At 41.3% G+C, this 27271-nt stretch overlaps 1 protein-coding gene across 1 annotated transcript in view; it reads left to right on the top strand.

Moving 5' to 3' along the window:
- The window catches only part of LOC311107226 (follistatin-related protein 5-like), a gene marked incomplete at its 5' end in the record, with an annotated part of 191516 nt that extends 170046 nt beyond the window's left edge, over positions 1 to 21470 (top strand). The window contains 6 exons of the mRNA XM_084149716.1: positions 1089 to 1115; positions 4689 to 4807; positions 7805 to 7954; positions 10396 to 10503; positions 11048 to 11172; positions 18364 to 21470. Coding sequence (XP_084005842.1) covers positions 1089 to 1115; positions 4689 to 4807; positions 7805 to 7954; positions 10396 to 10503; positions 11048 to 11172; positions 18364 to 19066 — 1232 coding nt within the window. The 3' untranslated portion in view covers positions 19067 to 21470. The remainder of the gene's footprint in view (positions 1 to 1088; positions 1116 to 4688; positions 4808 to 7804; positions 7955 to 10395; positions 10504 to 11047; positions 11173 to 18363) is intronic.
- Between the last annotated feature and the right edge of the window lie 5801 nt (positions 21471 to 27271).

Below are 27271 nucleotides of genomic sequence, written 5' to 3'. Positions count from 1 at the left end.
ATTAGGCTTGACTAACAGGTCTGTCATGCCATTGCCGAAGCTTATTTTCTTTTGTACTTTTCTCTCTCTATTCTCTCCATCGCTCTCCACACAGCAGAAGAGAGGGTGAGAGAATGAGCAGTATCAGAATAGGGGGAGATTAGAATCAGAACTGAATTGGGGCCCGAGATTGGTTTGCCGACAGTCAGGAAAATGGAAGATGGAATGGAAACAGAGGGGGTTGTGGGGTGGATGAACAATAGGAGAAGGTCATTGCGCTTATACAGCGGGAAAATGAGGATAGTCAAAACAAAGAAATGGGGCTGTTATTTGCATCTGCCCCTGAATGGCAAAATCTTCAATTTTCCTCTGATAGGCCAAGCTCACTCAGTACGCAGGCTCTGGGTGTTCATCTGTACTTTTTAAGAGGCACATTACTCTCATCTCAAAAGGCTCTGAGGGTTTTGTGTGGTTGTATTCCAGATCATGCATTAAAGCCGCTTGGTTATTATGCAGTTTCCAATTCCATGTCATTAGTTGTCCCCAAGTGAATTTAATGAGAATTTACGGCGGTGTTAGTCAGCCAAAAATAGTCTCACAAAATAATCATCTTTAATGACCCCTAGAACATATCTACGCTTGAGATATATGTAGATTTTTAATGATGGCTAATACCCAAATACCCTAACACGTAAAACATATATTTTTTGACAGATAATTACCTGAGGTGTACATTTATTTCATTCAATATCATGTCAATATCATAGCATGTGGTACATGCTTGTGCAGTACAAACTGCTAATTTCTAAGGATGGCTTTTTAGTGGGGCTAACAACAAAACAAGAACAAATGTTGTAAAATGCTTTTTGTTTGTATGTATTTACAATATATCACCTGGACTGTGTTTCGCCCTCAAGTGTTTGGTATCAAACTATTCTCAAACTGGGGGTTTCTATTGGTTGTCTGTTGCACTAAGTGTCAAAAACACACTTTTCATAAAACATTAATTTTGTTTTGTCTTAGTTGGTGTGTGAATGCTCACAAAGGGACAACCATCGATTCCACACTAATGCACACTCTTGGTCTTTATTTTCTTGTCTTCCCTTCAGTAGCAAACATTCTGTGGAGAGAGGAAGGTATGTTTGTATTTAAACCATTTCAAATCAAATAAAATTGTATTGGTCGCATACACATATTTAGCAGATGTTATTGCGGGTGTAGCGAAATGCCTGTGTTCCTAGCTCCAGCAGTGCAGTAATATCTAACAATTCACGACAATACACACATATCTAAAAGTTAAATAATGGAATTAAGAAATGTATAAATATTAGGATGAGCAATGTATAAATATATATATTTATCTGGAGTACAAATACATATACAGTACCAATCAAACGTTTGGACATACCTATTCATTCCAGGGTTTTTCTTTAATTTTTTAAACTATTTTCTACATTGTAGAATAATAGTGAAGACATCAAAACTATGAAATAACACATATGGAATCATGTAGTAACCAAAAAAGTGTTAAACAAATCAAAATATGTTTTATATTTGAGATTCTTTGAGTTTTTGCAAACCCTTTGCCTTGATGACAGCTTTGCACACTCTTGGCATTCTCTCAAACCAGCTTCATGAGGTAGTCACCTGGAATGCATTTCAATTAACAAGTGTGCTTTCTTGAACGTAAATTTGTGGAATTTCTTTCCTTATTAATGCGTTTGAGCCAAGTTCAGGGCTAAGTTCAGGGCAGGGTACTGGATGGAGGCCAGTGATGGCTATTTAACAGTCTGTTGGCCTTGAGATAGAAGCTGTTTTCAGTGTCTCAGTCCCAGCTTTGATGCACCTGTACTGACCTCGCCTTCTGGATGATAACGGGGTGAACAGGCCGTGGCTCAGGTGGTTGATGTCCATTGAAGATCTTTTTGGCCTTCCTGTGACATCGGGTGCTGTAGGTGTCCTGGAGGGCAGGCAGTGTGCCCCCGGTGATGCGTTGGGCAGACCACACCACCCTCTGGAGAGCCCTGTGGTTGTGGGCGGTGCAGTTGCCATACCAGGCGGTGATACAGCCAGACAGGATGCTCTCAATGGTGCATCTGTAAAAGTTTGGGAGGGTCTTAGGGGCCAAGATGAATTTCTTCAGCCTCTTGAGGTTGAAGAGGCGCTGTTGCGCCTTCCTCACCACACTGTCTGTGTCGGTGGATCATTTCAGATTGTCAGTGATGTGTATGTCGAGGAACTTGAAGCTTTTCACCTTCTCCACTGCGGCCCCGTCAATGTGGATGGGGGCGTGCTCCATCTGCTGTCTCCTGAAGTCCACGATCAGCTCCTTCATTTTGTTGACGTTGAGAGAGAGGTTATTTTCCAGGCACCACTCTGCCAGGGCCCTCACCTCCTCCCTGTAGGCAGTCTCGTCATTGTTGGTAATCAGGCCCACTGCTGTTGTGTCATCTGCAAACTTGATGATTGAGTTGGAGGCGTGCGTGGCCACGCAGTCATGGGTGAACAGGTAGTACAGAAGGGGGCTGAGCACACACCCTTGTGGGGCCCCTGTGTTGAGGATCAGTGTGGTGGAGGTGTTGTTTTCTACCTTCACTACCTGGGGGCAGCACATTAGGAAGTCCAGGACCAGTTCCACAGGGCAGAGTTCAGACTCAGAGCTCTGAGCTTAATGAACAGTGTATTACTATAACATGTTATAAAGTAGATTAAATTACATTGATTGACACAAATTCCATGGACATGTCAAGCTGTCCTAATATAGACACTGTACATGAGTTTCTATAATGACAGTGTCTAACGAACAGTGTTGGGGGGTAGTTCCACTACATGTAATTCAACTAGTAATTTAACTACATTTTGTAGTAGCTTAGTGGTAGTTTAACTGAATTCAAATCTTAGTTACTTTTACTATTATTATTTTTTGCCATGTTAGTGGTGTAGCTAACTACTGGAATTACCCACTAAAGTTTTTGCAAGCCCAAAAATACGACCCCCTATTTATTTTCTCTCCCTGACCACTGGGCTAAGCTGACATAGTCTCTAGCTGTCATGCAGTTCTTACAGTCATGTTTCTTAACTTTGTATTATATGACACTTCAGATTATTATTTTTACAAGGTAGTTTTGAGGTACTACTTTTTCAAAATCTCTTTTTTTAAAGTATATTTCTCTTACGGGTAGCTTTACTGTAGCTCAACTTCTTCCAGTGTAAAGTAATTGGTAGCTTGTAACAATATGTCATTTTTCCAGTTATATTGAACTAGCTAATTACCTCCACTGTTAAGTTTTAACTTACTTATTTTTTTAAGTAAAAATACTTTAAAGTACTACTTAAGTAGTTTTTATATGTGTCTGTACTTTACTTTACTATTTATATTTTTGCCCACTTTTACTTCACTACATTCCTAAAGAAAATAATGTACTTTTTACTCCATACATTTTCCCTGACACCCAAAAGTACTTGTTACATTTTGACAGGAAAATGCTCCAATTCACACACGTATCAAGAGAACATCCCTGGTCATCTCTACTGTGTCTGACTCACTAAACACAAATGCTTTGTTTGTAAATTACGAGTGTTGGCGTGTGCCCCTGGCTATCCGTAAATAAAATAAAACAAGAAAATTGTGCCGTCTGGTTTGCTTAATATAAGGAATTTGAAATGATTTATACTTTTACTTTTGATACTTAAGTATATTTTATCAATTACATTTATTTTTGATACTTAAGTATATTTCAAACCAAATACTTTTAGAGTTTTACTCAAGTATACTGAAAAAATATATAAATTCAACATGTGACAGTTTCAACTATTTTACTGAGTTACAGTTCATATAAGGAAACCAGTCAATTGAAATTAATTAATTAGGCCCTAATCTATGGATTTCACATGACTGGGTAGGGGCCCACCCACTGGGGAGCCAGGTCCAGCCAATCAGAATGAGTTTTTATTACAAACAGAAATACTCCTCAGTTTCATCAGGGTGGCTGGTCTCAGACGATCCTGCAGGTGAAGAAGCCGGATGTGGATGTCCTGGGCTGGCGTGGTTACACATGGTCTGCGGTTGTGAGACCAGTTGGACGTACTGCTAAATTCTCTAAAACGATGTTGGAGGTGGCTTATGGTAGAGAAATAAACATGAAAATCTCTGGCAACAGCTCTGGTGGACATTCCTATAATCAGCATGCCAATTGCATGCTCCCTCAAAACTTGAGACATCTGTGGCATTGTGTTATATGACAAAACTGCACATTTTATTGGCCTTTTATTGTCCCAAGCACAAGGTGCACCTGTGTAATGATCATGCTGTTTAATCAGCTTCTTGATATGCCACACCTGTCAGGTGGCTGGATTATCTTGGCAAAGGAGAAATGCTCATTAATAGGGATGTAAACGAATTTATGCACACCATTTGAGAGAAAGAAACTTTTTGTGCATAAGGAACATTTCTGGAATATTTTATTTCAGCTCATGAAACATGGGACCAACACTTTACATGTTGGATTTATATTTTTGTTCAGTATAGTATTTTACTGGGTGACTTTCACTTGAGTCATTTTCTATTAAGGTATCTTTACTTAAGTATGACAATTGAGTTATTTTTCCACCACTGGTTTTAACTGTGCTGTGCGTCATCCAGTAGTTTGTTGTTCACCTTGTAACAAACCCAGTGTCTGACTTGTAACAAGGTTGTATTTCTCACCCAGGTCTTGGAATTGCCAATATGTTCTATGTGTTTTACGAGGATGGTATCAAAGTCATCCAGCCAGTGGCATGTGAGATCCAGAGACACATAAAGCCCAGCGAGAAACTACTGGGACTTCAGGTAAGACGCTTTACACAACAGAAACACTTCGATTTCATATAGCATTGTGCTAGGTGTTGGGTTACTGCTAGTAGATTAGCTGTTCGCTAATTAGCATGATTAGCTTGGGGACCAATCACCCACAGTATGATTCCTTTTGGCTTTCTAACAGAAACACTTTTTCTTCATGTAGCATTGTGCTCGGTATAGAAGTCTATCTTAACAAATTAGCTCTTGCTAGCTGTTAGCTAAACAGTGTTTGTATAATTCGCTTAGGACCGACCAACTTCAGAGGCTTTGATAATTATCAACTCTTTGATTGTATTTGTTTATTTGATCTTGCTAACCTGCCACATAATATTTCATACAGTGGAAGTAGTTGCATCTCATAACAAATAGGCAGGGGCGTACCGCAGTTTCTACACATTTTGCTATGGGGCAAAGATAAACATTTATCCAGCAATTCTACATATATTGCCTTGGGGCAGAGAGAAAAATTTGCAGTTTTAAAGCTAATATCCAGCAATTCTATATGTATTGCCATGGGGCAGAGAGAAAAATGTGCTGTTTTATAGCTAATCTCCTGCTATTCTACACATTTTGCAATAAGGCTGAGGGGAGTGGGGGGTCTCTAGGCCCCCCCACCTTTTTTTTATTTAACCTTTATTTAACTAGGCAAGTCAGTTAAGAACAAATCCTAATTTACAATGATGGCTTACACCGGCCAAACCCGGACAACACTGGGCCAATTGTGCGCCGCCCTATGGGACTCCCAATCACGGCCAGTTGTGATACAGCCTGGAATCGAACCAGGGGGTCTGTAGTGACGCCTCAAGCTCTGAGATGCAGTGCCTTAGACCGCCACGCCACTCGGGAGCCCACCTTGCGGAGGCTGCGGGGGTGTGTGGTAGGCCAGTGGGCTGTGGGGGTGTGTGGTACAAATAGGGAGTTAATTGTCTCTGCGTGTCGCTCTGCTCATGTATTTGATTAACTGAAAGATCATGCACTTTTGCACTCCCAAAAGTCTCTCTCTCTCCATCTCGTCAGGCTCCTTGTTGAATTGCCATTTGAAGTTGAAATGGTTCTCACTCTCTGCTGCGCAATCCCTTTTGAACCAGTGTATTATTCAAAGCAGGTCGCTGATAGATGCCTCTTACATTTACACATGTACTCAAATGGGTGCTTTCCTCCTTTTCCCCTTTCATCGATTGGACAGCTGTTATGTGCGATGGCGTGCCATGAATGCACAACGATCAGGCCCGGGCTCCTCGGAGAGATGGTGTCTGTATTAGAATATCAATCACGGTGAACTCTATGGCAGCAGCAAATGCACTGTCTACAGGGAATGTTGTGTGAGTACATTAGCTCAGAGGCTTAAGTTCAGTCTGGAAATGGCGCTCACGTCTTACGTTCTTCATCCCCAGTGTAGATGAGCATTGATTGATCGTTCATGGTAACGACCCAACAATTAATTTTCTTAACTAGCATATGAGCATCTTACTGTGATAAAGTGCCAGATGAAGAGGGGATGCAATGCTGTTAGGAATTCCTAGTACAATGAGTAGGGAGGCGGGCATATTTCCAGAGGCAGGAAGCAAGGGGCGCTACAGAACATGTTTTTTTAGGTTGGTTTGTGTTTGTTGTGTCCAAGGCTAAGGACTAGTCTTACTTGTACCACAAAATCAAATATGATCTACAAAGCACAAATTGTCCTCAGGCAGCTTGTTCGCCTGCCAAGCTTCAAATTATGTTTTCTATTCTTCTAAAGCTTTCCATTCGATCCAAGGACAATGTTGGTGGAACTGACAAGTTCTTCTTCTGCTTAGCTGCCTAGAGTTTCACACATGCTCAGTTGCGACATACTGCAGTGTTGTCTACAGGAGGGTAGAGGTCTACAGGAGGGTAGAGGTCTCCAGATGGATTCTGATTTGATAGTGGCAGAAATTAGAAATCTGATTAAATCCCCGAGGTTTTAATAGTTTTGCTCACAAACATGTCCATGAAAATGGATATTCATTTATCTTGTTGACTGCCAAGTCTGTGATTGAAAGTAAATGGTCTAACAGTTACATTTGTCATCTGATTACATAAACATGAGCACCCACGTGAACATAAGCACTTGAACTAAGACCTACTGTATGTGTAGTATTGGCATGGTATATTGGCAAATCAACACGACACCATCTTCGCCTCGTTCTGAAAGTCATCCTCTCTGCCCAGTAGTACCCACACACAAACCAACGGCCACACACACATACACACACACACACACACACACACACACACACACACAACTCCGCCATTCAAACTCTCTGCTGGACATCAAATCTTGGGTTTAGCGAGGGGATTGGGCCCGTGGCGGTGTGGCGATGTGTGACACCTGTCAGAGAAACCCCCCTCTGTGACAGTAGGATGCGACTGCGTGAGACAGAGTTCATCCTTCTAACGCCATGGCCCAATTCGGGCCATGAGGCCTCAAACAAATCCTCCCACAGCCCAGAACAGAGATCAGACGCTGGGGCTGAGCCGAGCTCACAGGCCACGGGAGGGGACAGGGAGGGGATACAGGGACAGAGCAGGGGATAGAAGAAGAGAGCCTGCACAGCTGAGTCCACACGTGCACAGCATGCCAATTTTAGCCAGGTTGAGGGGGGTGGATATAGGGACAGTGGTGGCTTGCACACAGGCGGTAGGGAGATTGGAGATGTTGGTTCTTGCATAACATACCAGAACACAGCAAACCGTGTGTGTGTGTATTGCTGTTGTGACGAGAGGCTTGGACTTGGGGATGGCTGATAAAATAATTTACATTTTAGTAATTTAGCAGACGCTCTTATCCAGCGCTTCAGGGGGACTCTGCTGTCCTAGCTTCAGGGGGACTCTGCTGTCCTAGCTTCAGGGGGATGAAAGAAGATAAAGAACTTGTTTTTTAATGTGTGATTTTTATCAATGTTGCATGATACATGTACAGTATTAACTGTTTGTGGGTGTGTGTGTTTGTTTGTTTTTTATTTTCAGGCTGAGGTTTGCCCTAAGTCAGCGGGGGAGGCCGAGCAGAAGTGTGTGTGGTCATCGGCGGTCAACGTGAAGGACACGTTTATTTATGTTACACAGCCAACCTTGGCCAGGGTGCTTGTGGTCGACATCACATCTCAGAAGGCTGTCCAGGTAATTTCGGCCCCGAAAGTGTAATAATCAACATCACCTTCCTCTTTGGACAGGTTCTGTTGTGGAGTGTTATGCAGTAAACACAATAACAACCAAATACGGCATCCATATTAGGAAGTCCCTTAGTTGTCAAACGAAACAACAATTGGCTACAAAGCAATGGCTGTAATGTTGTCTTGTTATAAAAATGTGTTATTGTGCCTTTTTCATATCTGCACCTATTCTACTCACTCCAATTTGTCAATTTCCATGGAAGCCTTGAGTCGAAAGGACCTTGAATATGTGTTTCACACTTTCAATGCAAATGTGTTTTTCTGTTGTTTTTTTTACCCAGGAACCATTTATAAAGCAAATGTTGAACAAATGATGAAGTTGATGTGTCAGAGAGGGTTACACTATTCACAACAACTGACAATAATGTAGCACAAGCTCTAGCTATTCAAGGGGAAGGACACAGCCTTTTTCACAAAGCTTCAGTTGAGTCAGAATTCATTTTGATACAAATGCACTGTCCTTCATCCAGGAACTCAGTTACTTAATGTGATAAAGATTTGAGTTTCATTGTTTGAATGTCCTTTCCTTAACCTGACCAAAATATGTCTTTTTTTAAATTCTAAAACCAGTGAAAGCTGGTGCCAGTGCTCAATTGACGTCCTTTTTAAAAGTAACTTTGTCCTTTTACAACTAGTATAGTTGGTGTAGTGTAGGGTAAACCCACATAAAGGCTGTTTAAACACCTATTGTGGAAAAATGCATTGAAAATATAGGGAGTGTTACTTTATTCACTTTAAACGGTGATCAACGTTTACCCACCTATTGTTTTACCTCTACGTCACTGCTGACCATGAAGTCACAACAACAAAAAATGTCAGCCTGACATTGCAGTTTTGCCTGATGGGAATGGTTATGATGAACGAAAACGATCCAATGTTCTTACAGTAGGAGGGTGCCTTAAGCAGGTTGTCTATGTTCCGTCTTAAAAAGGTGTGTGTCTCGGAGTAAAAGGACTCTGCAGGGGGACCAGAAGGTGCCCAATTTCTGCTGCAGAAGACTCCCCAGGGCCCACCGGTAGTCAGGTTGTTGTGCTGGTGACCACCACAGGCTTGTTATTGGGTCACCTGGAGGTTTGGCTTCATTACTTTAGATGAGCTAATACTAATTAGCCACCTGATCCTCGCTCAGCTCTTCCAAGGAAAGAAAAATGGCGGTGTCTCCATTTGTTACTCACTTTCTCTATTCACTTTGAAAATGTAGTTGTACTTTAAATTGACTGGCTAGGTGTAGCTTTAAATTAACTTACTAGGTGTAGCTTTAAATTGACTGGCTAGGTGTCTCTTTAAATAGTGCGGTGAGAAATGTCCTACATATCATAGTTGGTACCACTGTATTGTATGCATTATACGTAAACTTTTATAAAGTTGTATTTATTTCAATAAAAAATCACTGTACTGGATTTATTCTGTCTAATTCATAGCATAGCCACTATCACAGACAGAGAGTAGGTACATGTGATTATGGATTGAGTAACACTCCTCCAGAGGCAGGAGGGGAGGAGAACAACACCTGTTCCCTCTGACCATACCCTCAGAGATTAGCTAGGACTCAACACGTCTCTCTCATATCTCCTCGTATGATAAATCCCCTCACGACGTGTTTACTCTCACTGTAATACCATACGCTTTACCATGAAGCAGCCAGTTAAAATGCTCCATTAGGATTTTACAGTAGACAAAACATGACATTACGGGAAGGACAAAAATACTACTTCACCATTTAGCTAGTTTTTTGTGTCTGCTCAAATTTCCTAGAAAGAATGACAATTAATGCTTTTTGCACCAAACTAGCATTGTTGTTTTTCTCTCTATTCTCATCGTGTGTTGGCTAATGTCAATCTGCACCTGAGTGGACATAATGCACGAGAGCCACTCGGCTGCCACAGACATGTCTCATCCGTCGGAACCGACTGGAACACATCATAGCCAGGTGTCAAGGAATGGACACGGATTGAAAGCGATTTCTTTGTTGTTGTAGAGCAATTGCCACTGTTACTGCTCAATTTGAAATGCTGCTCCACCTCCAAACACCTCATACATAAAAAAGGCGAGCCTCCCCTCTGTCTTGTTAAAAAGGAAAACTTGATTCTTCCTGTCAAATCCAATGCATTAGCAAGCGAGGAAAGTTTTGAAATGCGCTGTACTGACTGTCAAAGTGTATATCTGTTCAAAAACAGTGTTGAATTGTCCTGAGTTGCTCTTAAGTGCAGTCATGGCTTCAAATAGTTGCACTTGTGTCAAGCTGTGCCTGATTGAGCTCTCCTGGCATGATGAAACCAATGCAAAAGTCCCAAAAGTCCACCTGGCACTCCAGAAAGGCAAAAGCGTGATGAGACTAGTTAAGTGCAGTGCTATCTATATGAGGTTTGTTCTTGTGTGTGCTTTCAGACGGTGAGCACTGACCCCTACCCAGTGAAGCTGCACTATGACAAATCCCACGACCAGGTGTGGGTCCTCAGCTGGGGAGACATGGAGAGGAACTTCCCCACTCTGCAGGTAACTGTTTGATATTACAATACATAGAGGAGTGTCATGTGTTGGTTTTGATACCTTCTTGATGCTAAAGTGGGCCTATATATGTCAAATACTATAATGTTTAGTGTAACTCACTGTTTATTGACAATACATCTATTTGTTGTGAGAAGGCGTAAAAACATTGTGATGTGACATTTTCAGAACACTTACAATTGATGTGCCTTCTTATAATTACTATTCTTCCAATGGGACACATTCTCAACTGTCAATCCAAGTTTTGTCAACAGCCCTTTCCCAGATAGCACAGTTCTAGGTGGCATTTTCTGTTTGCAGCTCAATACAAGTTATTAGCCTGCACTGCTGCTGGGTTGTTAGGAGGTGCCAGTCTCTCTAGTGCATTGTGGCATAATTAAGACATACACAGGGCTTCTCCTCCCAGTGTGAGTTTGTGTCAGAGGAGATACAGGAGGCAAACACAGTGAATAATTCATGGAGCTCATGTTAAATATCTCCCCCATCTTCTCCTCCTTTCCCCTCCCTCACCTGTCTCCTGGTGTGGTGCTAGGTGATCAATCAGGCCAGCGGGAGTGTGTCCCACCATACAGTCCACACCCAGCCGGTCGGCAGACGCTTTGATAGGGTGGATGATTTCTTCATTCCCGCTGCTAGCCTCATCATTAATCACATCAGGTATGTCAGTGTCGGTGCGTGTGTGAGTGAGAGAGAGTCAGTGTATGTTTGTGCATGTGTGTGTGTGTGCGAGAGAGTTGGTGTTTGAGAGTGAATCTAAAGACAGTCGTTTAACTCCCGAGCATCACCACCTCCCGCCTCAGACCAGCGCCCCACTGCCTTCAGAAAAGTGGGGTTTGGCGCGTTCACTGAACCACCACTTGTCAGCAACAAAGCGTCGAAATATGCGGAGCAGATCGATTTGGACCATGCGCTTTTGCCGGACACTCACCGAGACTCAGTCACAAGCTGCTGACCCACCGAAGCTTAACTTGATACAGAAGGCTGGCGCTTTACCAAGTTGGAGTGGTGGAGGGAACCAAGTGCCACTCCGGGATTTCAGGATGTTAACAGTCTCCCGGAGAGTTACGTTCGCTAGCCCTAGTTGTAATTAGGTCCACCAAGATCTGCCTGAAAGGGTTGCTAAAAAACACGGCAGTAATGAGAATGTATGTTCAGAAAGCCAAACATCATAGTCTCTCAGATGAAAATAAACAAAAATACATGTTTTATTAACCCTAATTTTGACCCCAGCTGTATATTTTTGATGTATTTCAGAGGTGGTTTATTACAGTACGTGGCCTAATATCTGTGCACTTCCAGATAAGGGTAATTCCACCATCACAGAGTGATGCTGAGACTCAGATTTTTCACTTTCAAATGTATGTCAAACAAAAACCAATGATTGCAAAGTAAACCATACTTGAAGAACAGTGCAGATGCAAAGTTTGATAACAGAATGATGGTTTGTGCTGTTGGTGCCATCATTCTGTTACCAAACTTTGCATCTGCACTGTTCTTAAAATAAATGTGTATTTGTAAAATGTTCAGTGGAAATTGTTAAAAGTTGTCCTTATGCATAGAGTTGATTTGTTTAACTTTGCAGTCATTAGTTTTTGTTTGGCATACATTTTAAAGTGATACCTCAGTCTCAGCATCACTCTCTTACGGTGGAATTGCCCATAACATATTTAGGTTTGGATACATCCCTATGGCCTAACTATGTTGATCCTTTTCCGCCCCAGTATTAGCTAGTTATTGCTTATACATGACGCCATGCTAACAATAAATAATGACCATCTCTAGTATTAGCTAGAATCTAGCTAGATTAAAATGCCTCTTTTTTTTATGTGAAAGCTCTGGTCTCTCCACAAGCCATTACTGCAAAGGTTTCACTTAGTGGACTCCCTTGAGCTCTCCTTTTACTTATAATTCAGCATTAACTAGGGTTGGGCTGCATACCTTATATACCGTATATCGGGGTATTTGGAAATATCCACGGGATGGTTTTTCAATACCGTTGAAACTATTTATTATACGTTTTTGTAAAAATAAATGTCAATATTTTTTGCTACTTTTTAAGTAAATACCAGCAGTCAACTTGTGCAATACGTTAGGAGATTAAGCAGATCGCGCTCTTCATTTCACATGCCACATAATTTTTCATTATGAAGCTTGCCGGTATTCCCCAGTCACATGTTGTTTGTTTACAAGCACACAACGACAAGAGACCGGAGCCTTGTGAGTCACTCACTGTTGTGCAGCACACACCAAGTGATCTAGCTAGTAACAGTATGGAATTCACAACTGGCACACGTTAGTGAATGCTAACCTCCCCTGTTATTGTAATGGTGAGAGGCTAGCATGTCTTGGGGGTATGATATCTGTGCGTCTGGAACTTTCTCACTCATCATTATCCACGATTAATTCAGGACAATCCATAATGTTGGTAGCATCCACATGAATGTAGAAGTGTTTAGAAACATATTCTATTCTTATTTACAATAAAATTACTCCAAAATGACACAATACATTATTTACTAACAGCAAATGCATCCAACACATTTATAGTCACAAGTTTGATGAAATCATTGTGTGCTAGAAATATGGGACCAAATACTAAACTTTTGACTACTTTCATACACATATAAGTGAATTTGTCCCAATACTTTTGGTCCCCTAAAATGCTGTAATTTCTAAACGGTTCACCAGATATGGATGACAATTAACGCTGACAGTCTGCACTTTAACCTCATAGTCACTGTATAGTTTCAAGCCAATACAACAAAAAATGTGTCACTGTCCCAATACTTTTGGAGCTCACTGTACACTACCAGTCAAAAGTTTGGACACACCTACTCATTAAAGGGTATTTATTTTTACAATTGTTTACATTGTAGAATTATAGTGAAGACATCAAAACTATGAAATAACACATATGGAATCATGTAGTAACCAAAAAAGTGTCAAACAAATCTAAATATCTGTTATATTTGAGATTCTTCAAATAGACACCTTTTGCCTTTACGACCGCTTTGCACACTCTTGGCATTCTATCAACCAGCTTATAATAATAATAATAATAATAATAATAATATGCCATTTAGCAGACGCTTTTATCCAAAGCGACTTACAGTCATGCGTGCATACATTTTTGTGTATGGGTGGTCCCGGGGATTGAACCCACTACCTTTGCGTTACAAGTGCCGTGCTCTACCAGCTGAGCTACAGAGGTAGTCACCTGGAATGCATTTCAATTAACAGGTGTGCCTTGTTAAAAGTTAATTTGTGGAATTTCTTTCCTTATTAATGCGTTTGAGCAATCAGTTGTGTTGTGACAAGGTAGGGGTGGTATACAGAAGATAGCCCTATTTGGTAAAAGACCAAGTCCATATTACGGCAAGAACAGCTCAAATAAGCAAAGAGAAATGACAGTCCATCATTACTTTAAAACATGAAGGTCAGTCAATACGGAAAATATCAAGAACTTTGAAAGTTTCTTGAAGTGCAGTCACAAAACCATCAAGCTGTATGATGAAACTGGCTCTCATGAGGACCGCCACAGGAATGGAAGACCCAGAGTTACCTCTGCTGCAGAGGATAAGTTCATTTAGAGTTACCAGCCTCAGAAATTGCAACCCAAATAAATGCTTCACAGAGTTCAAGTAACAAACACATCTCAACATCAACTGTTCAGAGGGGACTGTGTGAATCAGGCCTTCATGGTCGAATTGCTGCAAAGAAACCACTACTAAAGGACACCAATAATAAGAAGAGACTTGCTTGGGCCAAGAAACACGAGCAATGGACATTAGACCGGTGGAGATTTGTCCTTTGGTCTGGAGTCCAAATGTGAGAATTTTGGTTCCAACCACCGTGTCTTTGTGAGACGTGGTGTGGGTGAACGGAAGATCTCTGCATGTGTAGTTCCCACCGTAAAGCACAGAGGAGGAGGTGTTATGGTGTGGGGTGTTTTGCTGGTGACACTGTCTGTGATTTATTTAGAATTCAAGGCACACTTAACCAACATGGCTACCACAGCATTCTGTAGCGATACGCCATCCCAACTGGTTTTGGGCTTAGTGGGACTATCATTTGTTTTTCAACAGGACAATGACCCAACACACCTCCAGGCTATGTAAGGGCTATTTTATCAAGAACGAGAGTGATGGAGTGCTGCATCAGATGACCTGGCCTCCACAATCCCCCGACCTCAACCCAATTGAGATGGTTTGGGATGAGTCGGACGGCAGAGTGAAGGAAAAGCAGCCAACAAGTGCTCAGCATATGTGGGAACTCCTTCAAGACTGTTGGAAAAGCATTCCAGGTGAAGCTGTTTGAGAGAATGCCAAGAGTGTGCAAAGCTGTCATCAAGGCAAAGGGTGGCTATTTGAAGAATCTCACATATAAAATATATTTTGATTTGTTTAACACTTTTTTGGTTACTACATGATTCCATATGTGTTATTTCATAGTTTTGATGTCTTCACTATTATTCTACAATGTAAAAAAGAAAAACCCTTGAATGAGTAGGTGTGTCCAAACTTTTGACTGGTACTGTATACACACACTCACTCAAATACACTACACTGACACTCTCACACCAAACTTACACACATTCACATATGCACACACACACATTGCCCTATATGCACTAGATTGAACTTCCCAGGTGTGATAGGTAGGCGGACTCCCACCCTTTAGGTCGAATGGAAAGCACAAACCCCGCCCACTCTGGACAGATCAAACTCAATCAAGCACACCTACTGATAGCTTTTCATGCTAAGTAACTCCCTTAGCCTCAGCCAAGATCGATCCATTGTGGGTGTTCCCAACAACTCCCCCAAACCAATATGCAGTCAGTGCACCTCACAGCACAAAACAGGAGTCCAGGGCATTAAACATCACAATATACAAAGGCTTTGAAGGCTTTTAGATTTGCCAGGCAAAACCATCCGGGGGCATTGGGGAGCTGCGAATCAATGCCAAGGATATGTTGTTGTGCATAAGGCCTTTTTAAATACCCTATCCCTTGGAACCTTCTGATAACGCGGCTTACAAGAGCCCTTGATTGTGATCTTAGGGCGCATAGAGTCTCTAGTCAATGTTTTTGCCGACTATTATTGAGGTCTTGGACTTCAATTCCGGTCCAATCTTTTGTGCTGTTATGTCTATTTCGCTTGGTGGTGAGCCGACAGGGCTGAACGTTTTGTTGGCTGTATTGTATGTCATGTTTTTACATTTCTGTCTGTGAATGGACAATGGCCAGTAAGAGTCTGTCGGTAGACCTTGCAGTGTTCATGTGGATGATTTAATATACATGAATTAAAATGTATTTTTTATTTTCATATTGGAAGATGGTTAGACAAGGACATTAATAACCCATACATAACACATTCATAACCCATACATGATACATTCATAACCCATACATGACACATTCATAACCCATACATAACCCATTCATAGCAGTGCATAATATTATTTTTTTACATGCTTATGTCAACCATAGCAAGCTGATGTATTCATTATGTCACAGTACTGCAATGATACGTTTGTGGTGGTAGACATGAGCATTTCATCAATGTTTATGTTGCATATGTGTTATATATTGAGTTGATTTACTGTCCATTATAAACATAGGGGTACAGTGGGAGGTCCTTTCATATTCTACAGTTCTCTAATATTTATTAACATCCAGGTATTCCCACAATAAACCCTGCAGGGCATAACAAACGACTTTCTTTAGGAGCTCACATTCATTAAAATAATTGACTAAACTTCACACCATTCTGCTAGTAAGCAAACTCTTTAATGTGATGTTCTTCCTTAGCAGGTATACATCTTGCACTGCCTTGTTTTTTGTCAATTTGCTATTAATTGTACAGTAAGCCTAATGGAAATAGCAACAAGATTAGTTGGCATGTAATTTGGGCGGAGTGGTGGGTTCAACAAATAAATATGAAACCTTTTTTTTGGTTGTCTCGCCTATTAGCGACAACTTTATTTTCCTCTGTTTATGAATGGAGTTCCAGTGAACCAAAAAGCAAACTATTTTGAAGTATGCAAGCAAAAGTCCAACAAAGTATACAGCTCATAACTCAACACACAATAGTTACTTTTCACATCATTTCACAGTATTTGGAAAAATATGCATAGTGTACCCATAATGGGAGGCAAGCTAAAAACAAAACAACAAAAGTCAACTGCAAATTTGTATTTTGCTCAATGTGTTGATACATGATATTGGTTTACAAGCAAAGCCAGCCCATTTTTCTTGATCACTTTTTCAAAAAAACTTCAGGATTAGTCATTTTTAGACAAAATAAAGCTGAAGGCAAAATTGTCATATTGACCTTCATATATCAAGCACTCTGTTTTATACTACTGTAGATGTGCTAAATTCACTGATCTGTCCTATTGTACACATTTGTAGAGTAGGGACATTTATCATAGGGACTAGGGATGTCCCACAATGTACACCTACTAATGATACGTTCTCATAGCACTTCATTGTATTCATAGTTGCTTGCACTGACACAGTACTCTACCAGGATTCAACCAACAACATAATTTTATTTTCCTTTCTCCTCTTTCTCCCATAGATCAAATTATAGTTTTTGTTTTAATGTGTTATCTTTGAATTCATTTCGCTCCCTGTGGGTGTGCTTTTTTTTATTCGACAGTGCTCTTGTTGGGATAAAAAGCTCCATGGGAAGAATTCCTGGGGATTTTGTGTTGGAAGTTGGAACATTCTAGAATCTCCCAAAGTCAATTTTTAAAGGGTATTTATTTATCAAAAGATAAAGTAAATGGCAATGGACCATGCAGTCCCTCCTATCTCATTATAACCCAATGCAGCACCTAGTTCACGTCAACCATCAGTCCCTTTGATGACAAAGTCCCCAGCCCTAGCTTCCCAAATGGACTATACAATCTCTGGATCAATGCTTTTCTTCACAGTGCTGAAAATATGCTCCATCACTCTCTAACAGCGAATTTCTGTCCACATGAAGAGACAGCGGGGGCGTTTAAAATTGCATAAAAGAAGATGGATGATACCAAGATTGAAGTGCATGTCAGAATTAATCAGACAGCATTCAGATTTAATTGAGCCTTGTCGGCCCCGCACATTCTCCCTCCAGACTTTAAAGAGACAATTCTAATGTGTCATTATCACTCCTCTCTGGATTTGTTATGTATAATATAGTATTTTTAATGATTAATATGCCCATTGAAATCTACTACTGTAAAGCATAGGGCAGACAATTTCAACTCAGCATGCACAGATTGCTCATCTGAGTCGATAAGAAAATGGCCACTGAAATGTCTAGACCGTATCCACCGCGCTCTTCTCAAACCAATCTAAAGGTATTTTCTTTGAGGAACTGAGATATTGTAGCTAAAAGATTCACACACCCCTCTGTCAAATCTATTTAGTCCATTCAGAGTATAATAATAGGAGAGGTGGTGCAAATGGAAGGTCCTGTCACTGTTAAGATATTCATCACAAAATGTGCACCTATTCAATATTCAAATGTGCACCTATTCAATAGACCTAGTACTTCTCTCGACAATCTTAAATGTAATTCTACCCTCCACAATTGTAAATATAACTGTAGTCTTGGTGAAGGTTTGCATTATTTCTAATCTAGCACCACTATGCAGTGTGAATCAGGATGCATGTGCAAATTGATTCAAGGCTGTAGGTGTAATGTGCACCATTACTTAATTAATTAATTAATTAATAAGCATAAAATAACTTTTACAATTTTTTGGTGTCGACCCTCTACAGTGCATATAATTGTTTTGTGTGCCACAAAAACTTGTGAACAAGTTTACTAACATTCAAAATGTCTTCTCTCTGTCTAGATTTGGAATCGTCCTCCACAGAAATGAACCGGCACTCCACAAGATCGACCTGGAGACCACGTCGTCAGTGAAGAACATCAGCCTGCGCGAGTACAACTGTATCCCCAAGTCTCTGGCTTACTCCCACCTGGGCGGCTACTACTTCGTCAACTGCAGGCCCGATTCCACAGACGCCACTCAGCCCCAACTCATCGTGGACAGTGTGACGGACTCCGTGATTGGACCCAACAGGGACGTCACTGGCACCCCGTATGTGTCCCCAGACGGTCACTACCTGGTCACGGTGGACGACCACGATGGCCTGATGAGGATCCAGCAGATCACGGTGCGTGGGGAGATTGGGGAGCCTTTCGACATCCACACCAACCTCCACCTGTCTGACGTGGCCTTCCAGCCATCGTTCACCGAGGTCCACCAGTACAACGTCTTCGGTAGTTCGGGACACCAAACGGACTCTCTCTACGTCGAGCTGAGCACAGGCAATGTGAAGATGATCAAGAGCCTGAAGGAGGCCACCAAGACTTCCGATTGGCCGTGGAGTAGTAGGAACCGTGTGATGACCGGCAGTGGAATTTTCGGACAGTACCTCATGACCCCGTCCAGTGAGTCTATCTTCATCCTGGATGGTCGTCTCAACAAGCTCAACTGCGAGATCACCGATGTCGTCAAAGGCAATGTAGTGGCGTGGGTTGGCGAGTCGTAGGCCGGTCTGTGTTCAGACTCGTCCTGTGTTGTTATTATTAAGGTAAAGTTGCACTGAATTTGGTTGCAGATATATAATTTAATGGGTGTGACGATAAAACATTTAGCAACTCTCAACACCAAAATTGACCATATTGGACGTTGGGACCTCATTCCAAAAAATAGGGAGCGATTTGTTGCCGTTGTTCACTAGCCGAGTTCAAATCTTGGCTTTCACCTGGATGGTTCCACATGTAGTCAACATCAAGTTGCTCTTCAAGATCTTCTAGGGGATTTCTGTTAAAATTAGACAAATTAGATGCATATTATACTTTTTTTTTATTGCAAGTCTCGCTAATTCAATTGTCTAGATGTTTTTCGATAATCACATCTACTGGCGTTTTTCAAAAACGAGTGAGAAAAGATGTCTAGACTATCCTCCTTTGTTTCATCTACCCTCTTTCACTCTTTTTGTTCCTGTGCCTTGAAGGAAAACATACTCCAAAAGAGGAATTAACCTAATTATTCCCGTTGCGGCTGCAGATTACATCGTTTTGTCTTTGACCCTCCTTCATGGTGAGAGATGAGTCTTTTTTGGGGGCTCGGACCGAGGTGGAGCCCATTCTGGGCTAATTAAAACAAGCTCTTGCTGAGATCCCGTCTCATTTGAAGTAGAGACGGAGAGATTGAGTTGTCCATTGTGATGTAGTGCTGCTTGGTCACCGTTGATCTCAAAGAGTCATCAACAGAGCTAATGGTTTGAATGTGATTTCGTCCAACAATCCAAGTCTCAATGACAATGTTAATAAATTGATCAATTTTAATATTTGTGGGATAAATTAAAGTTTCCCACTTTGTGTCACAATGTCAGTGTGGGTATGTAGAAAAACATTCAAATTTGAAGAATATCCCTGGCCCAAAAGGGGTCATAATATCTGGTATATGTACTTGCATATTGTCAGTCCATTTTGGCAATGTGTAGCAAATGGATATTTAATATTACAATGAAAGTAAGAGGGATTTGTTTAGTTGGAAGTGGGCTTTTGTGGTTGTAGAGAATAGAAGGGCTTTGAGCTGTATGAGTGTATATATAGAGAGAGACAGTAGAGAGAGACCTTGGTCTATAAGCTTAAAATACGAGTCACATTTCTTTTAAAATCTTACAAGGCAGAGCATAGTTGGATGAATCAGTTGTACCTATGAAACCTGGCAAGTACGTGGCCTGTTGTGCTTAGGACACAAAATTGTTTCCTCGAAGTACACATTCTATGCATTTTCACCATAGTATTCTAACACAAACACAATGAAGAATATGTTAATCTAGTATTTTTCCATTCTAATGTTGGACCCTTGGTTGTGTTATGGACATTTTATTAATGAAACATTTTATATATTTTGATGTTTTGTTTTATTTGGTCAATTCAATTTCAGTTCATTTAAATATTTTTTTCTTATCACATTCTGTTTGCTGTTGACCCTAGATACCCATAGGACTGTACTGATTACCTCTGACTTTTCTTATTGTGTTCTGTATATAGCAGCAGAGTTGAATGAGTTCCTTAACATGGTAGGTTTCACAACTTTGAGGGCTTTGTTCATTATTTTGAGTGAATACGCACCCTCCTTTTTAAGAAATGAAAAGAGCACCATTGTCATCTCGCTATAGGTGAGGTAAAGGAGTCAATGGAACGCAGACCATTCCATTGACCAGACTGGCACACATTCAACAAATCTGATCGAACAAAGTGGATGTTCGTCAGATCCGTCATGATTTATGTATTGTAACAGGCCCACAATGTGCTTACTTAAGTCAGATTTGGATATATTTGGCTGTTTTCGTTGCATAACATGTAAAAGTTGTCCCTTTTCAGGTTTAGAAGAAGTGACTGCTAAATGCTCAATCATGTTTGTATAACCTGGTTAGCATCGCTAGCATACAGAAATCGTTGATGGTAGTCAATTGTTTTGTTTAACTGTAATGCAGTTGATTGGTAATGATGACATTAACATGTGTAGGGGTTGACATCCATAGAAGCATTATACTCCGATTTTTACTTCAACATAGTGTGAAATACACATATAAACAATAGCGTAAATGTAGACTAATTTTGCAGGGGGGCAATGAGGAGACTCGTGATCTTTCCCCCATGGCCCTTTCCCCTCCGCATTTCCATGGCAATTCCATTGTTTTGGTCGAGTTCCATTGACCTCTTTACCGCATCTATCCTTGACCAAGTACATTGAGATGTCACCTACTGAAACGTTGTCATTTCCATTATAGCCATGTACTGTTTGTTGATTCATGTGGTCGTTATTTATGTAGAGCATACACGCTTGACATTTTACCTGAAAATAAAGTCTATACCTTCGAAAATACCATATAAAATGCCAGAATCTCCTTTGTCGAAAATGTGTTTCAAACATGGTTTCAGCCCAACTACCAATGCCCTTGAAAAAACAGGTTCAACACAGTTCAGCTTATTCAGTTCTGTTGCTCACAATGACACATTCAGCGAATATGAACATACAGTATCTTTCTCAAATATCTATTTGAAAGAGCTGTGGAAAAGTAATTTCATATGAATGACCCTTATATTGATTCAGCAGTTTTTGTCACTCTTATTAAACTAATTCCACACCCAATCTTGTCTGCTTGAGATTAAGGGAGACCCACACAATGTGTGTGCTCATACATAACTTATTGATGGGCACTTCACGTAACCATGATTTTATAAAAAATGCAATCATCATTAGAAAATGCAATAGCTGAGGACCTAGGAGAATAGAAGGGCTTTGAGCTGAAATTAATTTTTGCATTCTCCCTAGCTCTTAAACAGGGGCTGAACTTCCTGATTTGACCTTGTTTTTTCAGATTGGTCATTAAGAAATGCAGAGGCCATGACTGAAGCCAAACAAGAGTTGTCTTGGAGGGGTGGGTTAATGTGGGTGTCTTGTGTGTGTGTGTGTTTGCACGTGGTAAGCATTTGCACATTCACTCTGCCAAAACAATACACAGTTACAGTCACTCACCCTTCTAGATAACTTGAAACATTCTAACCACGTCCTCCATGCTTCACGGTGGGAACCACACATGTGGAGATCATCCGTTCACCTACTCTGCGTCTCACAAAGACATCTCAAATTTAGACTCATCAGACCAAAGGACAGATTTCCACCGGTCTAATGTCCATTGCTCGTGTTTCTTGGCCCAAGCAAGTCTCTTCTTCTTATTGGTGTCCTTTAGTTGTGGTTTCTTTGCAGCAATTCGACCATGAAGGCCTGATTCACACAGTCCCCTCTGAACAGTTGATGTTGAGATGTGTCTGTTAATTGAACTCTGAAGCATTTATTTGGGCTGCAATTTCTGAGGCTGGTAACTCTAATGAACTTATCCTCTGCAGCAGAGGTAACTCTGGGTCTTCCTTTCCTATGGCAGTCCTCATGAGAGCCAGTTTCATCATAGCTCTTGATGGTTTTGTGACTGCACTTGAAGGTCTTGACATTTTCCGTATTGACTGACCTTCATGTCTTAAAGTAATGATGGACTGTTGTTTCTCTTTGATTATTTGACCTGTTCTTGCCATAATATGGACTTGGTCTTTTACCAAATAGGGCTATCTTCTGTATACCACACAAACTATAGTTTTGGCAAGTTGGTTAGGACATCTACTTTGTGCATGACACAAGTAATTTTTCCAACAATTGTTTATAGACATATTATTTCACTTATAATTCACTGTATCACAATTCCAGTGGGTCAGAAGTTTACATACACTAAGTTGACTGTGCCTTTAAACAGCTTGGAAAATTCCAGAAAATGATGTCATGGCTTTAGAAGCTTCTGAAAGGCTAATTGACATAATTTGAGTCAATTGGAGGTGTACCTGTGATGGATTTCAAGGCCTACCTTCAAACTCACTGCCCTCTTTGCTTGACATCATGGGAAAATCAAAAGAAATCAGCCTAGACCTTAGAAAACAAATTGTAGACCTCCACAAGTCTGGTTCATCCTTGGGAGCAATTTCCAAACGCCTGAAGGTACCACGTTCATCTGTACAAACAATAGTACGCAAGTATAAACACCATGGGACCATGCAGCTGCCATACCGCTCAGGAAGGAGACGCGTTCTGTCTCCTAGAGATGAACGTACTTTGGTGTGAAAAGTGCAACTCAATCCCAGAACAACAGCAAAGGACCTTGTGAAGATGCTGGAGGAAACAGGTACAAAAGTACCTATATCCACAGTAAAACGAGTCCTATATCGACATAACCTGAAAGGCCACTCAGCAAGGAAGAAGCCACTGCTCCAAAACCGCCATAAAAAAGCCAGACTACGGTTTGCAACTGCACATATGGACAAAGATCGTACTTTTTGGAGAAATGTCCTTGGTTTGATGAAACAAAAATAGAACTGTTTGGCCATAATGACCATCGTTATGTTTGGAGGAAAAAGGGGGTTGCTTGCAAGCCGAAGAACACCATCCCAAGTGTGAATCACTGGGGTGGCAGAATCATGCTGTGGGGGTGCTTTGCTGCAGGAGGGACTGGTGCACTTCACAAAATAGATGGCATCATGACGAAGGAAAATTATGTGGATATATTGAAACAACATCTCAAGACATCAGTTAGGAAGTTAAAGCTTGGTCGCAAATGGGTCTACCAAATGGACAATGACACCAAGCATACTTCCAAAGTTGTGGCAAAATGGCTTAAGGACAACAAAGTCAAGGTATTGGAGTGGCCATCACAAAGATCTGACCTCAAATCTATAGGAAATTTGTGGGCAGAACTGAAAAAGCGTGTGCGAGCAAGGAGGCCTACAAACCTGACTCAGTTACACCAGCTCTGTCAGGAGTAATGGGCCAAAATTCACCCAACTTATTGTGGGAAGCTTGTGGAAGGCTACCCGAAACGTTTGACCCAAGTTAAACAATTTAAAGGCAATGCTTCCAAATACTAATTGAGTGTATGTAAACTTCTGACCCACTGGAAATGTGATGACAGAAATAAAAGCTGAAATAAATCATTCTCTCTACTATTATTCTGACATTTCACATTCTTAAAATAAAGTGGTGTTCCTAACTGACCTAAGACAGGAAATGTTTACTAGGATTAAATGTCAGGAATTGTGAAAAACTGAGTTTAAATGTATTTGGCTAAGGTGTATGTAAACTTCCGACTTCAACTGTATAAACAGGTCAGTCAGTTTCAGTACCATATTTACAATGTGCAGGAATACTTGAATGATAGAGGTAGATACATTGCATTCGGAAAGTATTCAGACCCCTTCACTTTTTCCACATTTCTTTACATTACAGCCTTATTCTAAAATGGATTACATTGTTTTTTTCACTCATCAATCTACACACAGTACCCCATAATTACAAAGAAAAAAACGGTTTTTAGAAATTTTTGCAAATGCATAAAAAAAAGGAAATATTAAATTTACATAAGTATTCAGACCCTTTACTCAGTACTTGTTGAAACACTGTTTGCAGCGATTACAGCCTCACGTCTACTTGGGTATGGCACATCTGTATTTGGGGAGTTTCTCCCATTCTTCTCTGCAGATCCTCTCAAGCTCTGTCAAGTTGGATGGGGAGTGTTGCTGCACAGCTATTTTCAGGTCTCTCCAGAGATGTTCGATCGGGTTCAAGTCCGGGCTCTGGCAGGGCCACTCAAGGACATTCAGAGACTTGTCTGAAGCCACTCCTGTATTGTCTTGGCTGTGTGCTTAGGGTCGTGGTCCTGTTGGAAGGTGAACCTTTGCCCCAGACTGAGGTCCTGAGCGCTCTGGAGCAGGTTTTCATCAAGGATCTCTCTGTACTTTGCTCCGTTCATCTTTCCCTCGATACTGACTAGTCTCCCAGTCCCTGCCGCTGAGAAACATCCCCACAGCATGCTTCACCATAGGGATGGTGCCAGGCTTCCTCCAGACGTGACGCTTGGCATTCAGGTCAAAGAGTTCAATCTTGGTTTCATCAGACCAGAGAATCTTGTTTCTCATGGTCTGAGAGTCTTTAGGTGCCTTTTGGCCAACTCCAAGCGGGCTGTCATGTGCCTTTACTGAGGAGTGGCTTCCGTCTGGCCACTCTACCATAAAGGCCTGATTGGTGGAGTGCTGCAGAGATGGTTTTCCTTCTGCTTGGTGACGAGCTTGAAAGGAACAATGGTATTGAATGCTGAGCTGTAGTCAATGAACAGCATTCTCACATAGGTACAGTGGGGAAAAAAAGTATTTAGTCAGCCACCAATTGTGCAAGTTCTCCCACTTAAAAAGATGAGAGAGGCCTGTAATTTTCATCATAGGTACACGTCAACTGTGACAGACAAAATGAGAAAAAAAAATCCAGAAAATCACATTGTAGGATTTTTAATGAATTTATTTGCAAATTATGGTGGAAAATAAGTATTTGGTCAATAACAAAAGTTTCTCAATACTTTGTTATATACCCTTTGTTGGCAATGACACAGGTCAAATGTTTTCTGTAAGTCTTCACAAGGTTTTCACACACTGTTGCTGGTATTTTGGCCCATTCCTCCATGCAGATCTCCTCTAGAGCAGTGATGTTTTGGGGCTGTCGCTGGGCAACACAGACTTTCAACTCCCTCCAAAGATTTTCTATGGGGTTGAGATCTGGAGACTGGCTAGGCCACTCCAGGACCTTGAAATGCTTCTTACGAAGCCACTCCTTCGTTGCCCGGGCGGTGTGTTTGGGATCATTGTCATGCTGAAAGACCCAGCCACGTTTCATCTTCAATGCCCTTGCTGATGGAAGGAGGTTTTCACTCAAAATCTCACGATACATGGCCCCATTCATTCTTTCCTTTACACGGATCAGTCGTCCTGGTCCCTTTGCAGAAAAACAGCCCCAAAGCATGATGTTTCCACCCCCATGCTTCACAGTAGGTATGGTGTTCTTTGAATGCAACTCAGCATTCTTTGTCCTCCAAACACGACGAGTTGAGTTTTTACCAAAGTGTTCTATTTTGGTTTCATCTGACCATATGACATTCTCCCAATCCTCTTCTGGATCATCCAAATGCACTCTAGCAAACTTCAGACGGGCCTGGACATGTACTGGCTTAAGCAGGGGGACACGTCTAGCACTGCTGGATTTGAGTCCCTGGCGGCGTAGTGTGTTACTGATGGTAGGCTTTGTTAATTTGGTCCCAGCTCTCTGCAGGTCATTCACTAGGTCCCCCCGTGTGGTTCTGGGATTTTTGCTCACCGTTCTTGTGATCATTTTGACCCCATGGGGTGAGATCTTGCGTGGAGCCCCAGATCGAGGGAGATTATCAGTGTCTTCCATTTCCTAATAATTGCTCCCACAGTTGATTTCTTCAAACCAAGCTGCTTACCTATTGCAGATTCAGTCTTCCCAGCCTGGTGCAGGTCTACAATTTTGTTTCTGGTGTCCTTTGACAGCTCTTTTGTCTTGGCCATAGTGGAGTTTGGAGTTTGATTGTTTGAGGTTGTGGACAGGTGTCTTTTATTCTGATAACAAGTTCAAACAGGTGCCATTAATACAGGTAACGAGTGGAGAACAGACGAGCCTCTTAAAGAAGAAGTTACAAGTCTGTGAGAGCCAGAAATCTTGCTTGTTTGTAGGTGACCAAATACTTATTTTCCACCATAATTTGCAAATAAATTCATTAAAAATCCTACAATGTGATTTTCTGGAAAAAATATTCTCAATTTGTCTGTCATAGTTGACGTGTACCTATGATGAAAATTACAGGCCTCTCTCATCTTTTTAAGTGGGAGAACTTGCACAATTGGTGGCTGACTAAATACTTTTCTTCCCCACTGTATTCCTCTTATCTAGGTAGGTGAGGGCAGTGTGGAGTGCATCTGAGATTGCGTCGTCTATGTATCTGTTGGGGCGGTATGCAATTTGGAGTGGTTCTAGGGTGTCTGGGATGATTGAGTTGATGTGTACCATCTTAAAACGTGGGGATTACAGACTGCGACAAGGAGAGGTTTAAAATGACCATGAATATGCCTGCCAGCTGTTCTGCGCATGCTCTGAGAACACGCCCTGGAATACTGTCGGGCCCCTTGCGGGTGGGTGTAGACCTGATTAAAGACCTTACTCACGTTGGCCTCAGGGTCGTTGGCGGCTCTCACAGCCGTTACGATGTTGTTATTGTCGATGCTTGCATAGAATGCATTGAGTTCATCTGGAAGAGAGGCATCATTGGGCAGATCATGGCTGGGTCTTC

Source organism: Coregonus lavaretus (assembly GCF_964263955.1).
Source record: "Coregonus lavaretus genome assembly, chromosome: 32".
Classification (NCBI taxonomy): domain Eukaryota; kingdom Metazoa; phylum Chordata; class Actinopteri; order Salmoniformes; family Salmonidae; genus Coregonus; species Coregonus lavaretus.
This window is presented reverse-complemented; position numbering and strand designations above follow the sequence as displayed.